The sequence below is a fragment of the Panthera pardus genome, unplaced genomic scaffold (genome assembly GCF_024362965.1).
Source record: "Panthera pardus isolate Hobbes unplaced genomic scaffold, ASM2436296v1 HiC_scaffold_1, whole genome shotgun sequence".
In the NCBI taxonomy this organism is placed as follows: domain Eukaryota; kingdom Metazoa; phylum Chordata; class Mammalia; order Carnivora; family Felidae; genus Panthera; species Panthera pardus.
Genome location: NW_026526654.1, coordinates 82,244,955 through 82,262,341, shown reverse-complemented (window position 1 = coordinate 82,262,341; position 17,387 = coordinate 82,244,955). Strand labels below are relative to the sequence as shown.

At 53.4% G+C, this 17,387-nt stretch overlaps 1 protein-coding gene across 2 annotated transcripts in view; it reads right to left on the bottom strand.

Moving 5' to 3' along the window:
• Positions 1 to 1,005: 1,005 nt before the first annotated feature.
• Positions 1,006 to 17,387, bottom strand: part of SLC7A1 (solute carrier family 7 member 1) — an 80,844-nt gene continuing 64,462 nt past the window's right edge. For both annotated transcript variants that reach the window (XM_053900641.1, XM_019447881.2), the window contains exons 6-13: positions 15,326 to 15,447; positions 14,448 to 14,670; positions 13,538 to 13,677; positions 10,628 to 10,730; positions 8,688 to 8,905; positions 8,263 to 8,429; positions 7,532 to 7,640; positions 1,006 to 6,022 (exon numbers count right to left, since the gene is read on the bottom strand). In XM_053900641.1, the coding sequence (XP_053756616.1) occupies positions 5,919 to 6,022; positions 7,532 to 7,640; positions 8,263 to 8,429; positions 8,688 to 8,905; positions 10,628 to 10,730; positions 13,538 to 13,677; positions 14,448 to 14,670; positions 15,326 to 15,447 (1,186 nt within the window). In that variant the 3' untranslated portion in view covers positions 1,006 to 5,918. The remainder of the gene's footprint in view (positions 6,023 to 7,531; positions 7,641 to 8,262; positions 8,430 to 8,687; positions 8,906 to 10,627; positions 10,731 to 13,537; positions 13,678 to 14,447; positions 14,671 to 15,325; positions 15,448 to 17,387) is intronic.

The following is a 17,387-nucleotide window of genomic DNA, read 5'->3' as shown; positions in this document are numbered from 1 at the left end:
GGGGCTCCGCCTGGCGCTCCCGGGGGCGGCCTCTCGGCGGCGGCGGCGGCGGCGTAAAGGAGCCGGAAGGGACCGGCCCACGTGGCCTTCGCCGGGTGCGGGACCGCGGGGCGCTCCCGCGCGGCGCTCCCCGGCGTCCGCAAGCTGTCAGCAGAGCCTTTGACGGAGAGATCGCTCGCCGGGAGTCGCCCGGGGGACGACCAAGGGGACTCCCGCCTGCCCGCGGCCGGGCCACACTGCACACCCCCGGGTGCGGAGCGGGGATGCCGCGCAAGGTCCAAGCTCCGTGGCCTGGTGCGCCGTGTGGCGGATGGGGCCCGAGACGGTCCGGGGGTCTTGCGGCCAGATACGAATGTGAAACCAGCAGCGGCCCCCTGGCCCTTCCTCTCCTAGGGTGCAGGGTGTCCGCTGAGAAGATGCCAAGGTCGGGCCTTGTCTTCCCCGGGCAACACACCTCCCAGCGTGATCACCAAATCATTGATTGCATCGTAGTGTCTTAGAGTTAAGGCCAGTGGACCGAATCTGTCTCCTGTGCAAGCAAATGCTTCCTTCCTCAGCGGGGGAACGGGGGGAAAGGGGCAGTTCCTGGGAAGTGCCGGGCTAAGGTGCGCAATGCAAGGCGGTTGGGCCACATTGGCGCCAAGTGCTTGGGCTGATGAGCGGCTTTACGCCCTGGCTGGCGGAAACCTTGGTGGGAAGCCTTCCCCACCCAAACGCAAGCCAAGTCTGGAAAGAGTGGGAGCTGGGGAGATAGCCGCAGGGGATCCTAAATGAGTGCGGGGGGCGGGGGTGGATTCCCTGGTTGAGGTGCTATTTCATGGAATGAGGGTTTCCACCAAATGGCCGAAGGAAAACAGGGCATTACAACATCCGGCTGTAGGGAACCGGGAAAAGACTCAAGAAGCAAAGGGCGAGATCTGGAACTCTCTATGGGGCACTGCCAGGCTTGGGGACCCAGCCAAGAGCGGCCACAATGCTTGAGAACACGCTGTGAGCGGCCACAATGCTTGAGACAGAATTTATTAGAGTTTGCAGAAGCATGAGATAATGTACCACAAAATAGTTTGATTTTACAACATATAGTAGGAGGTTGTCAACATACAGTGTTGTCAGCAAAAATGGGATACAGAGCAGTTTCACATTTTTTTTAAAGGTGATGGATGACCTATACGCTTGTCCTTAAAATAAAACCAGGAGGGGCCAGCAGAGACAGGCTGCTTTGCAGTTGGGTGTCAGAATCTTAATCTAGTATCACAATTGTAAGAAACTATAAGAAAACTATTAGAAAAATAGAACATCAAACAAGCAAAAAACATTATACAATTTACAGAATGAGAAACACAATTCTTTTAACAACGGCTGCACGTTCAGGAGAAGAAAAAGTTTACTGGAGAAACCACAGCTCTTCAGGTTTGATAATAAACCAGCCCTCACCAGGATCATCACCCTCTGTGCTTCTTAGATCCATCGACGCTGAAAGGCACAACTTAAGCGGGAAACTTATTTTAAATACATATATTACAACTTCTCAAACGGGAAAATAAATCCCAAACTTTAAAAAAGAAAAAAGTCTGTCATCAAGAAACACAAAGTCATATACCTTGTTAATAATTTAACAAAGTCTTAGCGCGTCTTCCTGACCCTGTGGGACATGCTCATACCCTGAGAAATTCAATCTGGACTTCACAGCCAAGGTCTTTATTTCATGTGGGTTTTTCAGCCAGCAGTTCAACACACTTACAGGGTGATCCAGTAGGGGTCCTTGATAACTGTGCCCTGAGACCCTTGGCTGGTCCCCGTCCCTCTTGAAAGAGAGCACTGCCGCTCAATGAAGCGACGGGCACATAAACACTCTGGCTTCTAGTGATGAATATAGTATCGAAGTCAGTTGACTTTTTTTGTTTTTTTTTTTTTTGCCTTACAAACCCATTAGGCATCATAACTCTGATGATGAAATACGGAGTGCATCCTCTTGCACCACTGGATAAAGCACTTCATACCAAAAAAAAGTCCACAAGAGTCCAACAAAAGGTCTCTCACTCTCCCTAAGGAGCCTTACAATACTCTCGTGATGATGGCAAACACCGATCTTAAATTATACGTGACAAATATATGTAACACATATTCAGTTCCATCTGCCGGTAACTCTGTAACAGTTCCGCACACAAGCGTCACACACCTGTGTCCGGCAGAGTGCCGACGTGCCTGGAAACACTTCTCCGTCCGTGCCAGGACTCCTCGGGGACGGGGCCTGGCACGGAGATGGCCCTAGGGAGCCGACAGAGCAATCGGCTCATACTAGATGTGTGAAAGCAGGACATGTGAATCCAGAAGATGGGCCCTGGCACAGAGCCAACAGGTTGGCGAGGCCCCTGAAATGCCCACAAGCCCACCTAGTCGGGTGGGGCCTTTACAAGGCATGCCCACACGCCCCCAAAGAGCCCAGATTCTGCCCCTGTGCTATGCCGGTGTCAGGCTCGGGGTCATCCTGGGCAGACTGCAAACCTCAGTCAATTCAGAACGCCCGCTCAGTGGTGGGGATGGCAGGGACGGAGGGGCAGGGAGACAGCAGAGCCCAGGTCGCGGCCACGGCCACGCAGGAAGCCCCACGAACGACCGCCAGGTGCCTCGTCCGGGTGTGCACACGGGAGCGGGCCAGGGCCTGAGGAGCTCGGGGTGGGTGAAGCCCCCACTGCGGTGCGGTCACCTGTGGACACGTGGCAGGCAGGGGGGCTGTGATACCCGAACCACAGCACCAGCACCTGGGACCATGTCCTGACAGAGGTGACTCAGTGGAGCAAAACCACGAGTCAGGGGGCCGAGGGGCTCTGGCAACAGTATCAGTTCAGCAGTCCTTCCGAAACAGCTTGGGAAAGATGGCCCTATGGCTCCCCGCTATTGGCTCGGAAAAACAAACGGGGCCCAGAGTTGGGCCGAGGGGTGTGAGCCGGTGGGGCAGGCTGAGGCGTGTGCAGAGGCCCAATCTTCTGCTGACGGTCCTCCTGGAAGCAGGCTCGGCCTCCCCCACCCACGGAGCCCGACTGCCTCCCCGGCGACCCCTCGCTCTTCAGCAGAGGTCCTGGGGCTCCACGGCTCGCTTCTTGTGAGTCTTCACGGGGTCGTGAGAACACGTAGGGCGGGGGGACCACGGGAGGCAGGAAGGGCTGCTTACTCAACACAAAAGGGTCTTTCCAACGTGGGTTGTTTGGGGCTGGGCCACAGAGAAAAGCAGACACAACGTCCCTGAAGGGCATCTCTAGAAGTGTGGGATTTCTGATGATGTAGGAAAATAGTGGCCAAGCCATGACACCGAGAATCAGTCTTGCTTGGACTGGGGAGGCAGGGGTGGGGGGGGAAGCGCCAACTGTCGGGCGCTTCTGGTGGTTATTTCTTGCCTGTGTGTGTGTGTGTATGTGTGTGTATTTGCGGAGAAGGCATGAAGGCTGGGGTAAGAAAAAGCCTGTCCACACGGGGGAGGCTTACCCCAAACGGCGCTCGCGACATCACCGTCCTCGTGTACAGGAGAGGAAAGCTCTGGCAACCGCACAGAAGCTACTCTCAACAGAAGCGCGGTGACCTCGCCAACTATTTATCCATGCCCCCTCAGGTGTCCTGTCCTAAACGGGAGGCTCCTGGCCCTGACAGGGAGGCAGCGGGGGCTTTTCACCACCGCGCGGGTGAGCCTTGCTGAGGCACTTTCCGGCTTTGGGGTGAGGAAGGGGGAGACTCACGCGCCAGGAGGCCCTCACCCCGCGGCATGTTGTCTGTTATCAGGCAAACACACCTTGTCGGTTGCTAGAACGATCCACGATGCCAGCTGAAACGTCAACTGTATACACAGTCTGTTGTGTGCTCTCTTGCACAGACATTTCAGAAAGAGAAATTAAAGTTAAAAAAAAATTTTTTTCTCTTCCCTCCGCCTTCCGTCTTGGGCACTCTCTTTCCCTCAAGTTCTCTTTGCCTATGTGGAAAAACAACAGACGAATCAAGCAAACAAATAGCTAACAAACCCTAAAAGACAGCAGACAAGAAGAACCCCAACAAAATAAGTTAATATTTATCAAAATATTGTACAGCACCAATCTACATAAATTTAAATATCTTTCTTTGGAAACCCACACTTTGGGCTCTTAGGCCCCTCCCTCTGTAACATTCACAAACGATAATTTAGAATAAAGCTTCCGGCAAGGCGACCGGGGCCTAGAGCAGAGGCGGGCCGCCACCCCCCACCGACTGACCCTGCCACCTGGCCACTTCGTGAATTCCTGCAATTCTCTCCAAGGAGCCACCGAGGGAGATGAAACAAGTGCCGCCGATTTATCAGGCTTCGTTCTACCATATTTGTGTCAAAGGCCAGAAGGGGAAGAAATGGGAGTCTGGGCTTCAAAAGCAGCATTTACATTTTCCGGGGGATCCACAGGCCCGTGTCCCTCACCTGCCATCAACAGGGGGCCCTTCTGGCTCCTGAGCCACACTCGAATGGGAAGGAAGATGGAATCAGTGCTCGTGTTTCCTCAGGCTCCTATCGGCAAGAAGTGTGTGAGCCATGGAGTGCTCCGGTGCGTGGGAGGGGGCACGCTGTGTACAGGGACCCCAGCTGGCTCTCCAGCTTAAAACTTATGGAGACAGGAGGTCCGCGCCCGGGCTACAAACCCATATACAAACCTGCAGCTTGTGGACAACAGATACACGACAGGGACAGCAACAGGACCCCAAATTCTTACGCGCGGACCCCACACCGAGTAAATATTTGGCCATTTTCCAAGTTAATACTAAGCGCCAACTTAATTTGGAGCGATTCACAGATGCTGACGGGACTCAGCTTGATTACAGAGAAGAGAAGGGCCAAAGAGATCACCTCAGGGGCCAGAAGCAGCTGGGAGAACCGGCCACCATCGCGTCAGGAGGAGCAGACGCCTGCCTTGGGAGCCTGGCAACACTCGAGAAACTGACCCGCACGCGCCAGAGGGAGGGAGTCAGCGCTTGGCAGAGACCCACAGAGAACAGCGCTCTAAGCTCTGCTGATCTCAGGCCAGGCCCACGTAAACGCAGCGTCACGTTCTGGTTGCTCGGGACACGCCGCCTTCGTGCAAGACGCCAGAAGCAGCAAGAACTGGCCTGGGCCCGGAGGGAGCACAGCTGGCGGAGGGCCCTGTGCTCAGGCGTGAGGAACGGAGCCGGCCAGCCCTCGGTCCTTCCGCCTGGTTCCCGCGGTGGCCTCGGTGCCACCATGGAGCGGGCCGGGTTCCGTCAGCTGTCGGGGCAGAGCCGGTGCCAGGAAGAGGAAGTGAGGGAGGGCTCACGTTCCTCACGACCCCTTCTGGAAGCACAGAGGACAGGAGTGGGAGAAGGAAACCAGTCCTGCTTCTCCTTTCTAAGCTGTCCTTTGGCTCCGGGGGGAGCACTACTGGGGACGCACTGTCTGGGTGACTCATCCTGCGTGTACGGTCGGCCATCAGGGTTGAGCAGGGAGGTGGCTGCGGAAAGTGTGGAGTATGCACGTGTTCAGTGCCAGAGCGGTCCTGGGTGGGGGGGCCTGGACTCCCAAGGTGACGAGAAAAGGTGGCCGCCGTTCTGCGGCCGCAGCAGCACGGACACAGAGCCGGCGAGGACGGGAGCTGTTCTCTTTGTTCAGAGGGACGTCAGGAGACACAGTGGAAACCACAGCCAAATGGCCCCAGCCGGGTTGCTGAGAGAGGTGACTGGGACCTGGTGCCACCAGCCACGGGGCAAGTCTGTGCAAGACACACGGGCTGTGGGCCGAGGCTGCGTTTCAAGTAGCTGCACCTTCTGCTGCGGTGGGGCTTGGATGTGGGGGGGGGGGGGGTCCTGATGCACTGGTGGAGAGAGCGAGGTGCTCCCGGACCTCTGCGGGCATCCCTCAGGGCTGCTGCCACCTCTGGGGGCGGGGCTGTGTGTCACTTGCAATGGTCCAGATTGCCGTCAGGAGTCCTTGCTTGCTCGGCGGCCAGGGACGCCTCCTCGCTGTGCCACAGACCGTAGCCAAAGTAGATGATGAAGCCTGCGGGCCGAGAGCAGAGACCGGGAGTGAACAGGGCAGGCAGCGCTCAAGGGCAGAGGGCAGAGCAGCTCTGGGGGAGTCACGTGGCCCCATGGGAAAGTCTCTCCGTGCTGCCGGACCCAGGCCTGCGCCCACAGCAAGCAGCCCTTGTGGGCTCACTTTCTGTATCTGGAGACACACGGGACTCCTCCGCTCCAGCCTGCAAAGGTTTCGGTCTCGCCCCTCCAGGCAGCGAAGGCACGCTCCAGGGGCAGCCTCACACTGGAGCAGTTCCTGAGCAGGGGGAGCAGCTGGGGGTCCCCGGAGGGGTGCTGGTCCCTCAGCTTCATCCACTGACCACCTAGTTGGTGCCCCGTGGCCACTGGAGGGGACAGGACGGACGCTCCAGCAGTCATACTGTTTCCCGCAAGGGTGGGATTTCCAACAGGGGTGGGACTGTTCCAACCAGGGCTCCCCAGGCTATTCGTGTGGCCTCCACGGCCCTGACTGCCTCTGTTTTCTCAGTCCATTCCAGTGTCGGGGGCTCCAAAGGTCTGTGGTGGGGCCCAGAGATCTGAGCTTCTAACTAGCCACCTAAGGACTCGGGCCCATGTCAGGGACGCAAGGAGAGCGGGCCTTAAAGGAAGGGCTCAGCCACCAAAAGCCCTGGAAAGAAGCCAACGGCTTGGAGCACATCCCGGGAGCTCACGTCTGGGACGCGGGAATGAGCGGCTCCCCCCGAGCCGGCTCTCTCCCAGGAAGGCTCTGTGGGGGCATCTGTGGAACCAGCTCAGGCTACACCGTGCGGACGTGGGGCCTGCAGAGCACGACCGTGAGGCGGCAGCTATCTGCCCCTAAGTGTGGTGACGCAGGGCCGAGGGCTTTGGCAGAAAACACAGGCCTGGAGTCCTTGCTCTTGCCGGGGACGCCGAGGGGCGAGAGACGAGGCCCGCTCCCCAGGTATCAGTGCCAAGGATGGAGTCTGAGTCCATTTTCCGTAGTCCCTGGTGTCGGAGGCTCAGGGAGGGGGAGGGCCACGGTCAGCCCCCAGCAGGGCCAGCAACCACACGGTCACCCCCAAGCCTCCCGCAGACCCCACCAACACGCACAGCCCACGTGGGCCAGTGGGCAGCTACTGGCCGGGCCGGGGGAGGCACGGTCCAGGCCTTCTCGTGTCAGGGGAGGTGAATCGGTGCTTTGTCAACAGCAGACTCACAGCCTCGCTCTTGTTACCTTCCACTTGCGCCCAGTGACATAACTAGTTCAGGCAAGAGCTATTAAAATGAAAAGCATCTGAAGGGGAGAGGAGGACCCACAATCTACTAGGAGGTCCTTTTTGAGAGAAAACCGCGGACGACGTGTTTTCACTACGTTTTGAAATCTGAAGGGAAGGAGGCTCAATGACAAGAGGCACCCAGCCAAGTTGCAGGAAAGAGGACTGAGCAGCACAGCACCGGCTCTGGGGACTGGTGGGGGGGCGGGGGGGGCTCTGAGAGACGCCGTCACAGTGCAATCCAAGATCTCACGTACCTATTAGCATCCACACTGCGAACCGGACCCACGTGCCCTGGTCCAGCTGCATCATGAGATAGACGTTCACAAAGATACTCAGGACGGGAAGTACGGGCAAGAAAGGCACCTGCAAAGATACCAGGTGAGTGTCAAGTCTGCAGGGAGAGGGGCGCGTGGGGACGATGCCTTTTGAATCCTTTAGCGAAACTACCTAGGAAACAATAGGGTCCCCGAGATTCGGACGGACTGTGCGATTTACATGGGGAGGAGGGAGTGAGCGTAGCCCAGCCCACATGCACACACACAGACGTGCCCACACGCGGGCAGCGCTGGTGGGAGTCTGGTTCTAAGCTACTAAGTGCCGAAGTGAGCTCTATTCTGATTCCCCCCCCCTTCCTATTCTCCTGCTAAAGAAAGGGCTAGAAGAGGGACTTCCACTTATCTCCAACAGTGGACTGCTTTATTATTTGTGTCACCTCCAAGGCTTGGTGACGCCACGTGATCCCCCTGGATCCATGGATGAAAAGCCCCCGCGGAGAGGTGTGCTGTGACACCTGAGAGGCAGGGCAGGGAAGGGTGCCTTCCTTCAGGACCGGCCCCCCTCAGCAGGTACTGTCTGCGTCTCATGTTTTCGGAGGCTGGCCGGCAAGCCCCCCCGCAGATACCCGAGCCTGGCAGAGCCCGCGGTCCGTGGCACATGTGCGGGAACCTGCCAGGTGGCTCCCTAGGGGCCCCTTAGGGCTGCTCACCTTAAAGGAGAGCTTGGTCTTGCTCTCAGGCTGCCTCCAGATGATGATTGTCACCACTGAGCAGAGAAGGGCAGATATGGTGAGCATAAAGATTGCCCACAGGTCCCCTTTTGTCAGTGCCTCCTTTCCAAGCACAGCCACAATGCAGAAGGTGAGGATAAGAATTGCTAAGGAGGGGGGAGAGGGAGGGAGAGAGAGAGAGAGGCGCAATTCAATCTTGTTTCAAATCCCCACAGATATCCTCAGTTTCCCCAAAACCTATGGAGAGGGAGGCTGTACTTCTGCAGCCATCAACCACCACCACGGTCCAGCAGCAAGACACAGGCTTATCCTTTCCTGCACTTGCCTCCACCACCAGCGACAAGAAACCATACAATGCCGACGAGCAAGACCCCAAACACCTTACGGGAAGGGCAGGCTCTTACCTATGAGGCTGGTTGAAATGTTCACAATTAGCCCGGAGAATTTGGAAGGCTCCATATTTCTGGGTGAAAGTATGGTTTTCAAAGAAAACCTTTCTGCTTCTGGTAAAAAGCCTGTCTGGGAATCACTGGTGCTCACCAATTCATTCTGGTCCACGTGATCTAGTTCATCGGTGGTTCTGGCCATCTGGTATACCATGTTAGGCTGCTCTGGCTGATACCTGTAAAGAAACGCAGTGCATGACCGCCAAAATGTGCTTTAGAAGGGCAGGAGGACACACACTAACTCAAGTCCTAAGTTGCCCAGGACACGAAGCATAAAATGGGAAGAAGATGGTCAGGATGACGCATTCTCTGACAAAGCAGATCCAGAGGAGGGGAGCTGAGTCCCCGCCTTCTGTTCCCGCTTCTGGGCAACACCCTCCTTGGCGTCTCGGATTTGAGACAATTTGACCTCCCCCGTGAACCAGCCCAGAGGAATGTCCTGACGTGGTTTCTCTTGCTCTGAGAAGTAGCACTGGCCCTTGGATGCTTAAGATATTAGGCCACTTCCAACAGAACCATGGCTGAAGGGAACTAAAAATACAAACGGAAATAGAACGCAGTAACATTAGGATCCCACTTGGTCTAGAGAGCCAGAGAAACGTGTCTGCATGCTGACGGATTTGAGAAATTCTGTTTGTGAGACTTAATTGGATCAATTTATTTTAAAACTCCAAATGCCTTAGAATAAATAACTTTATACAGCTGGCTGAAGGACTGAGCCTGTGGCCTGATTTCCAAGACACGAGCTTCCTGCAAGTAAAGCATTCATATTAAATGAGGCTCCTTATCTTCCACCCAAAACAACAGAGCTCAAATCGTTTCTACCAGCTGTGAAAAACCAGAGTGCTTGCGGAATTATTTTGCATATAATGTAAGAGTGAACATAAAGATACTTAACCAGTTTTTCACTGATTCACTTATGTTAACACCAGTCAATTAAGAATGTGAGGGGACCTCGGAAAAGACGCCAGTGTTGAGCCCTTAGGAAGGAATACGTGGTCAGAAAACTAGCAAACTAGTTTTAGCTGATTCCACACAGCCCCTGTTGAGGCTCAACTGAGGCCTGACATACATGGTGATGCTAAGCACGTTAGAAATGGGATTAAGGATCTTGCAAGTACTCCAGGTGACCACCATTGAGAGTCTCCATGACTCCATATTCCCGTGCTAAGTGCTCCCTTGAGCCACTCCTGGTAGTGAGGAAGGAGAGCCCTGTCCTTTCAGAGCAAGGAAAATCGGAGTCGGGGAGGGGGGGGGGTGCTCTGGGAGCAGGGCACTGCAGCAGCTGGGAAGGGGACACCAAGCCCAGGCCCAGAGCTGCTTTATTATGGGCATCCTTGGGGCTGGTCTGGACCACACAAGGCTAAAGCAGCCAGAACCTGGAAAGTCTTGTTGAACGTCATCAACCTTGGCCGCTCCGCGCCCCACACAGCAGCTCACTCCTCCAGTGGTAGTGCAATGCTGCTGGAGAAGCACCACACTGACCTCAGCTCCACACAACTTGGATTCCTCCCATTCCCACCAAGACTAGTCCCCCGTGCCAGTGCCCTCCGAACTAAGAACCTGGACCGAACCGAAACCATTCCCCTAAGCCTGCAAAAACTCTGTTCCCTGGATCCAGGCCCGACAGTTGGGCGGAGAACCTGTCTCTATCCTCCCAATATCTCACCAGAAAAATGAGGGCACGTAGTAGTGAGAGGCGGGTGCCCTGACTCTTCCTCTTCAACGACGTTCTCCGTAACTAGGCTCTCAACCACCAAATCCCACCCTCTCCAGGAGAGTTCCCAAAGGAGCTACCAACAACCTAAAATTTACACTGTATAAACCATTCACTTGATCTTTTAAAAGGCTAACAGGGGGCACCTTTCTGCCACGGAACCCAGAAGAGCCATACGTACCGTAAGACCAACACACAGGCAGCCACCAAAGAGTAAGCCAGGAGAGTGCCAATTGACATGAGGTCCACCAAGTCCTTCAGGTCAAAGAGAAAGGCCATCACAGCTGGGGAGGAGACAAACATCAGGATCCGTGGATGGCCCTCTACGCACACTTACAGCCAGAACCACCACCCATCCGTGATCCAGGCCACACAGGGGATGTTGCTTTCACTTGCTTTCTCACCCCAGCCCTTTCCATGCAAAGACATGGTGATATTGCTTAAAAGGAAGAAAAGCTCAGAATTAAATCACACACACAGTCCTCAGCAGACGGTGATGATAGTTAACATTTATAGAGAGAGTACTTTGATCAACATGACCTTTATTGATCCTTACGGCGACTTTGCAAGCTATCCCTACTCTACAGATGGGAGAAACTGAAGTCAAAGACGTCGGGAGACTTGTCTAAGGTCACACAGCCAGGAAGTGGAAAAGTCAGGATCTCAGCTAGGTGCTTGTGGCTCTGAGTCCAGGGTGTCTTTCTCTGTACCAAGCAGACTCACGGTCAGGTGTATCTATCCATCTATCTACCCACCATCCATCCATCCATCCATCCATCCATCCCCCATCACCTATCCATCCGGCCAGCCATCCAACCACTTATCCATCATCCATCCACCCAGCACTCATTGAGGGTGTGCCAGTCAATGAGCACTACATGTACACCAACAAACAGGGCAGACCAGATAGCCTCTGGCCTCCCTGAGTGAATCATCTAAGACTTAGGCATCAGCAGGCAACAGTAATGAGCAGGTGGGTGACGTCCAGTCCAGTGCTCTGGGAGGACTCACAGGGGCTCCTAACCCAGACAGATGAGCATGGAAAGCAGTGTTACTTCCACAAACGATAGCATTAGCTTTACCATGACCCCCACTTAAAAAAAATACAACATGCATGATTATTTGAAAATCTTTTGTAATTTTTATGAGAGTATATATCTCTATTTATGTGGGTATACATGGAAAGTTTCCCATTTAAAAAATAACTTGGAGGGGCGCCTGGGTGGCTCAGTCGGTTGAGCGGCCGACTTCGGCTCAGGTCATGATCTCACGGTCCGTGAGTTCGAGCCCCACGTCGGGCTCTGTGCTGACGGCTCGGAGCCTGGAGCCTGTTTCGGATTCTGTGTCTCCCTCTCTCTGACCCTCCCCCGTTCATGCTCTGTCTCTCTCTGTCTCAAAAATAAATAAACGTTAAAAAAAAAAACAAACAAACAAAAAAAACAAACTTGGATATATCTACTTTGGGATATTTTCAAATATCACATGCAAACAACGCAAGTTAAAACATCAACACAAAGCCATGACTTTTCCACAAATGCTTCTCAAGCCCCTATAGATCACTCCGACTACAAGAAATTTAAACCGGGGCTCAACAACAGGATCAAAGGGCAATGCTGGGCCTGATGGACAACGAGAATAGTACCCGACCGTGCATGCCGCAGATGCCAACATTCCCACTCACACAGAAACTCAAGCCACACTGTTCCCACGTGGGGTGGTTTTCGAAAACCACACACTTATTTCCCACCCCCGCCAAATGAAAAGAAGGAGCAAATCCCCGGTTTGGTGAACGTGTGTGCTTTCCAGTCACTTTAAAGATTGTAATTTGATCTCCCTTGATCAGCACAGGAAGGAAATTAAAGGCCAGTCTTCAATATAATCAAATTGCATGTAAATACTGAAAAAACATTTGCTATTTCCAATTCCTTAACCTCTTAAATATCCTGGTCACATCCTGACATACGGTGTCCCTTAACCTAACCACTGAGGTCACTGTCAAGATTGTACAATGACACAACAAATGTGTTAAATAATGAAACACCAGCTTTCTTTCATTAGATAACATTAATCCACACGACTAAGCACACTTTGCTAAGGGCATAAATACTACTAACAACAATTCGTTCATGTAAGGTGGTCAAATGTCTTACCAATGGCTATATGGCAATCCCCGCGGTACAGACTGAACGTGTCCTACTATACCAAAAAGACCCACTGCGCCACTCACACCCTGGAAGGAGCCAGCCACTTTGGCAGAAAGACAAACCAGGAACCAAGAGCCAGATCTACTGGGTGTGGGTGTACCTCCTCACTTCGCATCTCTGTGCAATGGGATAGTGCCTGCCCCATGGGGCTAGGAGGGGCCATTATTAAAGGAGAAAATACAGAAAACCAACAGCACGGTGTATATGCATGTAAGTTTCCTTCGAGGCTCCCCTTTTCTTTATCAGGAGCCCCTGGAATATCACATCACTCCAAAGGTTCTGTGGGCACTGATTTCAGCTTCAAAACTGTCCTCTTGGTGAGGAACCTGATATTTGAGAAGATAACCTGATAATCTCCTCTGAGCCTCTGAGGCTGCAATATTTATAAACTCATACGGCACTTGACCCCAGCAACACCCTCGATATCTCCTGGAAAATAGGAGCACACTTCATAAGACACTGATACTAAGGGATTCTCATTTCCCCGAGAATTCCCAGGCGAAGATACCCGGACAATGAATCTCCAGGACTAAGAAAGTCACCTGGCTTATACCACGCACGAAGATGTCACCCCACCCAAGTCTACTCAGGGACATTCAGAAAAGGGGCAATGTGAACAGCTCTGAAGAAACAGTACGTGTTCCACGCCCTGCCCAATCAGAGGGCAATAATAATAAAATAATTCAACTTTTTGAGAATTCCATCACATCCTCTGTACAACCGGCCTCCCCCTTAAGTCAAAAGGGCAGTTATCTGGCAGTAATCCAGGTTCCGATGGTGAAAACCAAACATGAAAAGGGCCAGCTCCAACTTCTCACAGACCAATACAACTCAAGATATTTCCCTGAGGACTCAACAGTTAAAATACTGGCATGTGGAATTCTTACCAGCAATGGCACCTGAGGTCAACGTGGCGATTATTGGTGTTTTGGTCCTATCGTTGATTTTGGCCAAAAATTTAAACAGCAGTCCATCTTCAGCCATGGCATAGATAACTCGAGGCATGGGGAACATGGAACCTAAAAGACTAGACGGGAGGAAGAGGCAAAGTGCACCTGTGACACCAACTCCTCGGGAAAAAAGGCACCAAATGTGACCACTGTGTGGTTTGCCATGATGCACACCACCGAGAGGGAGCCCTGAACTTCTCGCCAAGAGCTGCCACCCTCCAAGCCAGGTGAAGTCCACGGCTACAAGACAAATTTCAATACATCAACCCCGAAAAAAGCACTTACGGTGGCTGTGAGTCAGTGAATGGCAAATGTCTAACGTAAACAAGGGTAGGGTCTAGTCATAATTTTTATGAAAGGGAAATTCTGTATTCATTCCCACGATAACTCTAGCTCAAACAGAAAATAAAAGGACTGCTGCGTTCACGAGGATCTCTCTGTGGTTAATCAATGTTTACCAAATATTCCCTATATATACAGGCTAATAGGAATTCCAGGGGCAAAATGTTTCTTATTAAAAGGCAATTCCCTTTCTCAAGGGAGCCTCTCCTCTATGGCCAAATTACGGTGTTCAAAGAGGTGGCCTGGTCCAGAGGCCAAAGCTGGGGACAGAAAGCCAGCCTTGCTGAGCAGATGATGTTAGAAAGTGGGCCCCCGACTCTCCAGAATGAAAGATCAGTAACAGCTCGCGGTTTGGTTGATAACAACAAGGGGAGAAACCACATCATCAGGGTTGGGGTGCTGGTTCGACTTCAAGGGCAAAGAGTGACGTGAACAGCACCCCCTGTGCGTCAGGCCTCACACGGCCCGCTACAGCTTACCTTCCCAAGAGCTTCAGAGGCCTCACCTGGTAGAGAGAGCACAGAGGGAGCCGACAGCCACCGCATACTTGGCACCTTCCCAGCCCACGTGCTTGAAGGCATCGGGCAGGGGGCTGTCCTTGTCCAGGCAGAAGTACGGCATCATGAGTGTGAGGGCGGCAGACACCCCGAAGTAAGCAATAAAGCAAATCAGGAGGGAAGCGACAATCCCCACGGGGATGGCCTTCTGAGGGTTCTTGACTTCTTCACCTGGAAGCAGCAAGGAGTCAGGCCCAGGAGGGCGAGCCAGCGAGGGGCATCCCCACGAACCCAGAAGACGCCTGAAGACTTTCAGTGTCCAGAGAGCCCGTGCCCCCCATGAATGACTACCCCGCAGTGCTCGGCCCAGTGGGAAACACGGTCTTTCGGGCTTCTGGGACCCACGGGGGGGGCTCTCCCAACACAGGCCAGAAGACCCAGACGCCCAGGGATGGCGTTCTAGGCCTTTACTCCGTGGTTCAGCCAAGGAAAAGACTTGTTTTCTTTGGCAGAGAAAATTCAGGAGGCCTGATAGAGCCCAGCCTATTCAATCACAAGAAGAACAATATTTTTAATGGCCTCATTTCTCCCGGATGATGCACAGATATGAAATCAGGCTGCAGCTACGGCTGTCATGATCCCATTCTGAACGTTAGTCACGTTCATGATGCAGACTTTCCTGTCAGGCGCTGCCGCTTGGGGAAGTGATAAAGGGGGGGGAAGATTAGCAGGAAGCTACAAATCTACACGGTACTCATGTGTGAAAGAGCTGCAGCCGGCACATGCCCGCAGGAAGGAAAACAGCAACCTGTGGGTAAAGTCAGTCCAGCCCATCTGACGAGAAAGGAGGACCCTCCGCCCGGGCTCCGGACGGCGGGCGGCGTACCTGTGGTGGCAATGCAGTCAAAGCCCACGAAGGCGTAGAAGCAGGTTGCTGCACCCGAGAGGACGCCAGAGAATCCGAAGGGCATGAATCCACCATCACCAGGTTTCCCTACTTTCGTGTCACTGGAAGAAAAGAGCCAAAGACCATGAACACCCACTTCACGGTCCTGAAGAGAAGCCATTCCGGTCACCCCACCCGCTGCTGGGCAGGGGCACTCCAGACCCTTAGTGAATGATTCCCGAGACAGCTGTCACCCCACCGGTCACCCGGTGGGCCACGGGCCTCTGCTTTGTGAGGCCCAGCCACAGGTGCAGTCGCTAAGCCCTTTCCAGAAGCACCTTCTAAATGTCAGCTTCGGGGAGGGGGTAGGGACTACGAGATGGGGGTGTCCAACGGGAAAGCGGGAAGAAACCAGTAAGTGAGGCCTCTCCCCCAGGACACTCAAACGAACAACATATACTTTAGAACACAGAGCTGCCAACTGGGTGCAGGGCCCCCCACCCCAGGAACCAAATGTGAAAAGTTTCCCATATTTACCAGTAACTCAGGTCTCAAAAGCAGCAGAGATACTGAGGTTAAAAAAAAAAAAAATCAACTGTGTTATTAGTCGACGAAAGCGCCTCCTAAGCCCCCACACGCACATGGTAAGCAGGGATGCCTACGTGGGTGCGGACCAGCGCCTACATGGCTCGGGCACATGGGTGGGGCTCGGGACATATCTGCCAAGGTAACAAATACCCAGTCCAACACATGTTGTAAGTCCTTTAAGATTCAGAAAATAGTTCCAAGGAAGTGAAACGTGAGTCTCTAAATAGTGTGTCCAGGCCCAGAACAGCCGCACGGAGCCCGGGGCTGGCCATCACTCAAATCATCCTGGATGGCTCCTCCAGGCCCTGCCTGTCACCAAGTGATTCTAAGCCTCATTCGCCCTGGTCCTCTGCCACCGCCTGAACATCAGCAGAACTCCCAGCCCCCTTCATCAGCCATACATTTATAGCTGGCTGCCAGGCTGCAGGCTTTCTGTCACATGGTCACCTAATACAGAGTCCCAGAGGACAACTGTCCAGCTCTGCAGAGCAAGCTGCCCCAGACCACTTGACTTCCAAACATAAGAAGAGGAATATAGAATATTCCAGTCCTACAGATGTTAGAGTTGGGTTAGCAAATTGTTGGCCAAATTTGCTTTCAGAGGGATTTATCAACTAATAAAACAGACAGCCACTTTGGGCCCAATATTTCCTAATAAAGACTGAGCCTGGTACGGATTCCTAGAGGGTTCCTGGTAACAACCTGCCACTGAGACACTGGAAGTCAGAGCGTGAAGCCAGTCCTCAATCTGGCACCTACTACCGTTCAGTAAGTAGCAACGTGAGGGAAACCCCAAGAAACACACAAGTGATAGACGCAGGAAAAATTGTTGCTGCCAGACTCAAAGGGAAGTTGTCAGTTTAAGCTAGCACTAAAATAAACCCACGACCCAAGTACAAAAACGGCAGCCCAGGACAAGTCAGTCAGAAGCCACAGGACGCACCCACTGTATCCACACATCACAAAGAACATAGAATGCCCTGGTGGGCTGATGCCTATTATAAAAAATTTTAGGCCAAAGCCCAGAACAAAACCGCTGACAGCCAAATCCCTCAGGAGAGAGGGATGAGAAGATAAACGAGGGGCACTCGCCATCGAGAGGGCTTCTGGGGGGCTCCTGGAAGACTCTTTCGACTTCCAAACATGGCTAGAACCTCAGGTCTTCGTCAAGACCCAGCTTCCCTGTAACTGCCAGGACAGACAGACAGGCGTGGAAGGCCTCCAGATGCCTACCCGCCTCCGCGGAGCCCTCTAACATCAAGGGCTATGGAACAGCCGCGAATAAGAATAAATGAGCGCTAGGACTGACGGGTTTGCTTTAACAACCGTAAGGCAGAGGCATCCACAAAGGTTTTAAGAATTCCATTTGAAGGGAAGAGGAAAGTGCAGGACATTACAAACATCAAACCCTGGAAAGAGGCCTCGCAGAAGAGGGCTAGGGCCAGAACGTGCCTTTGTCACGCGAACAGGCGAA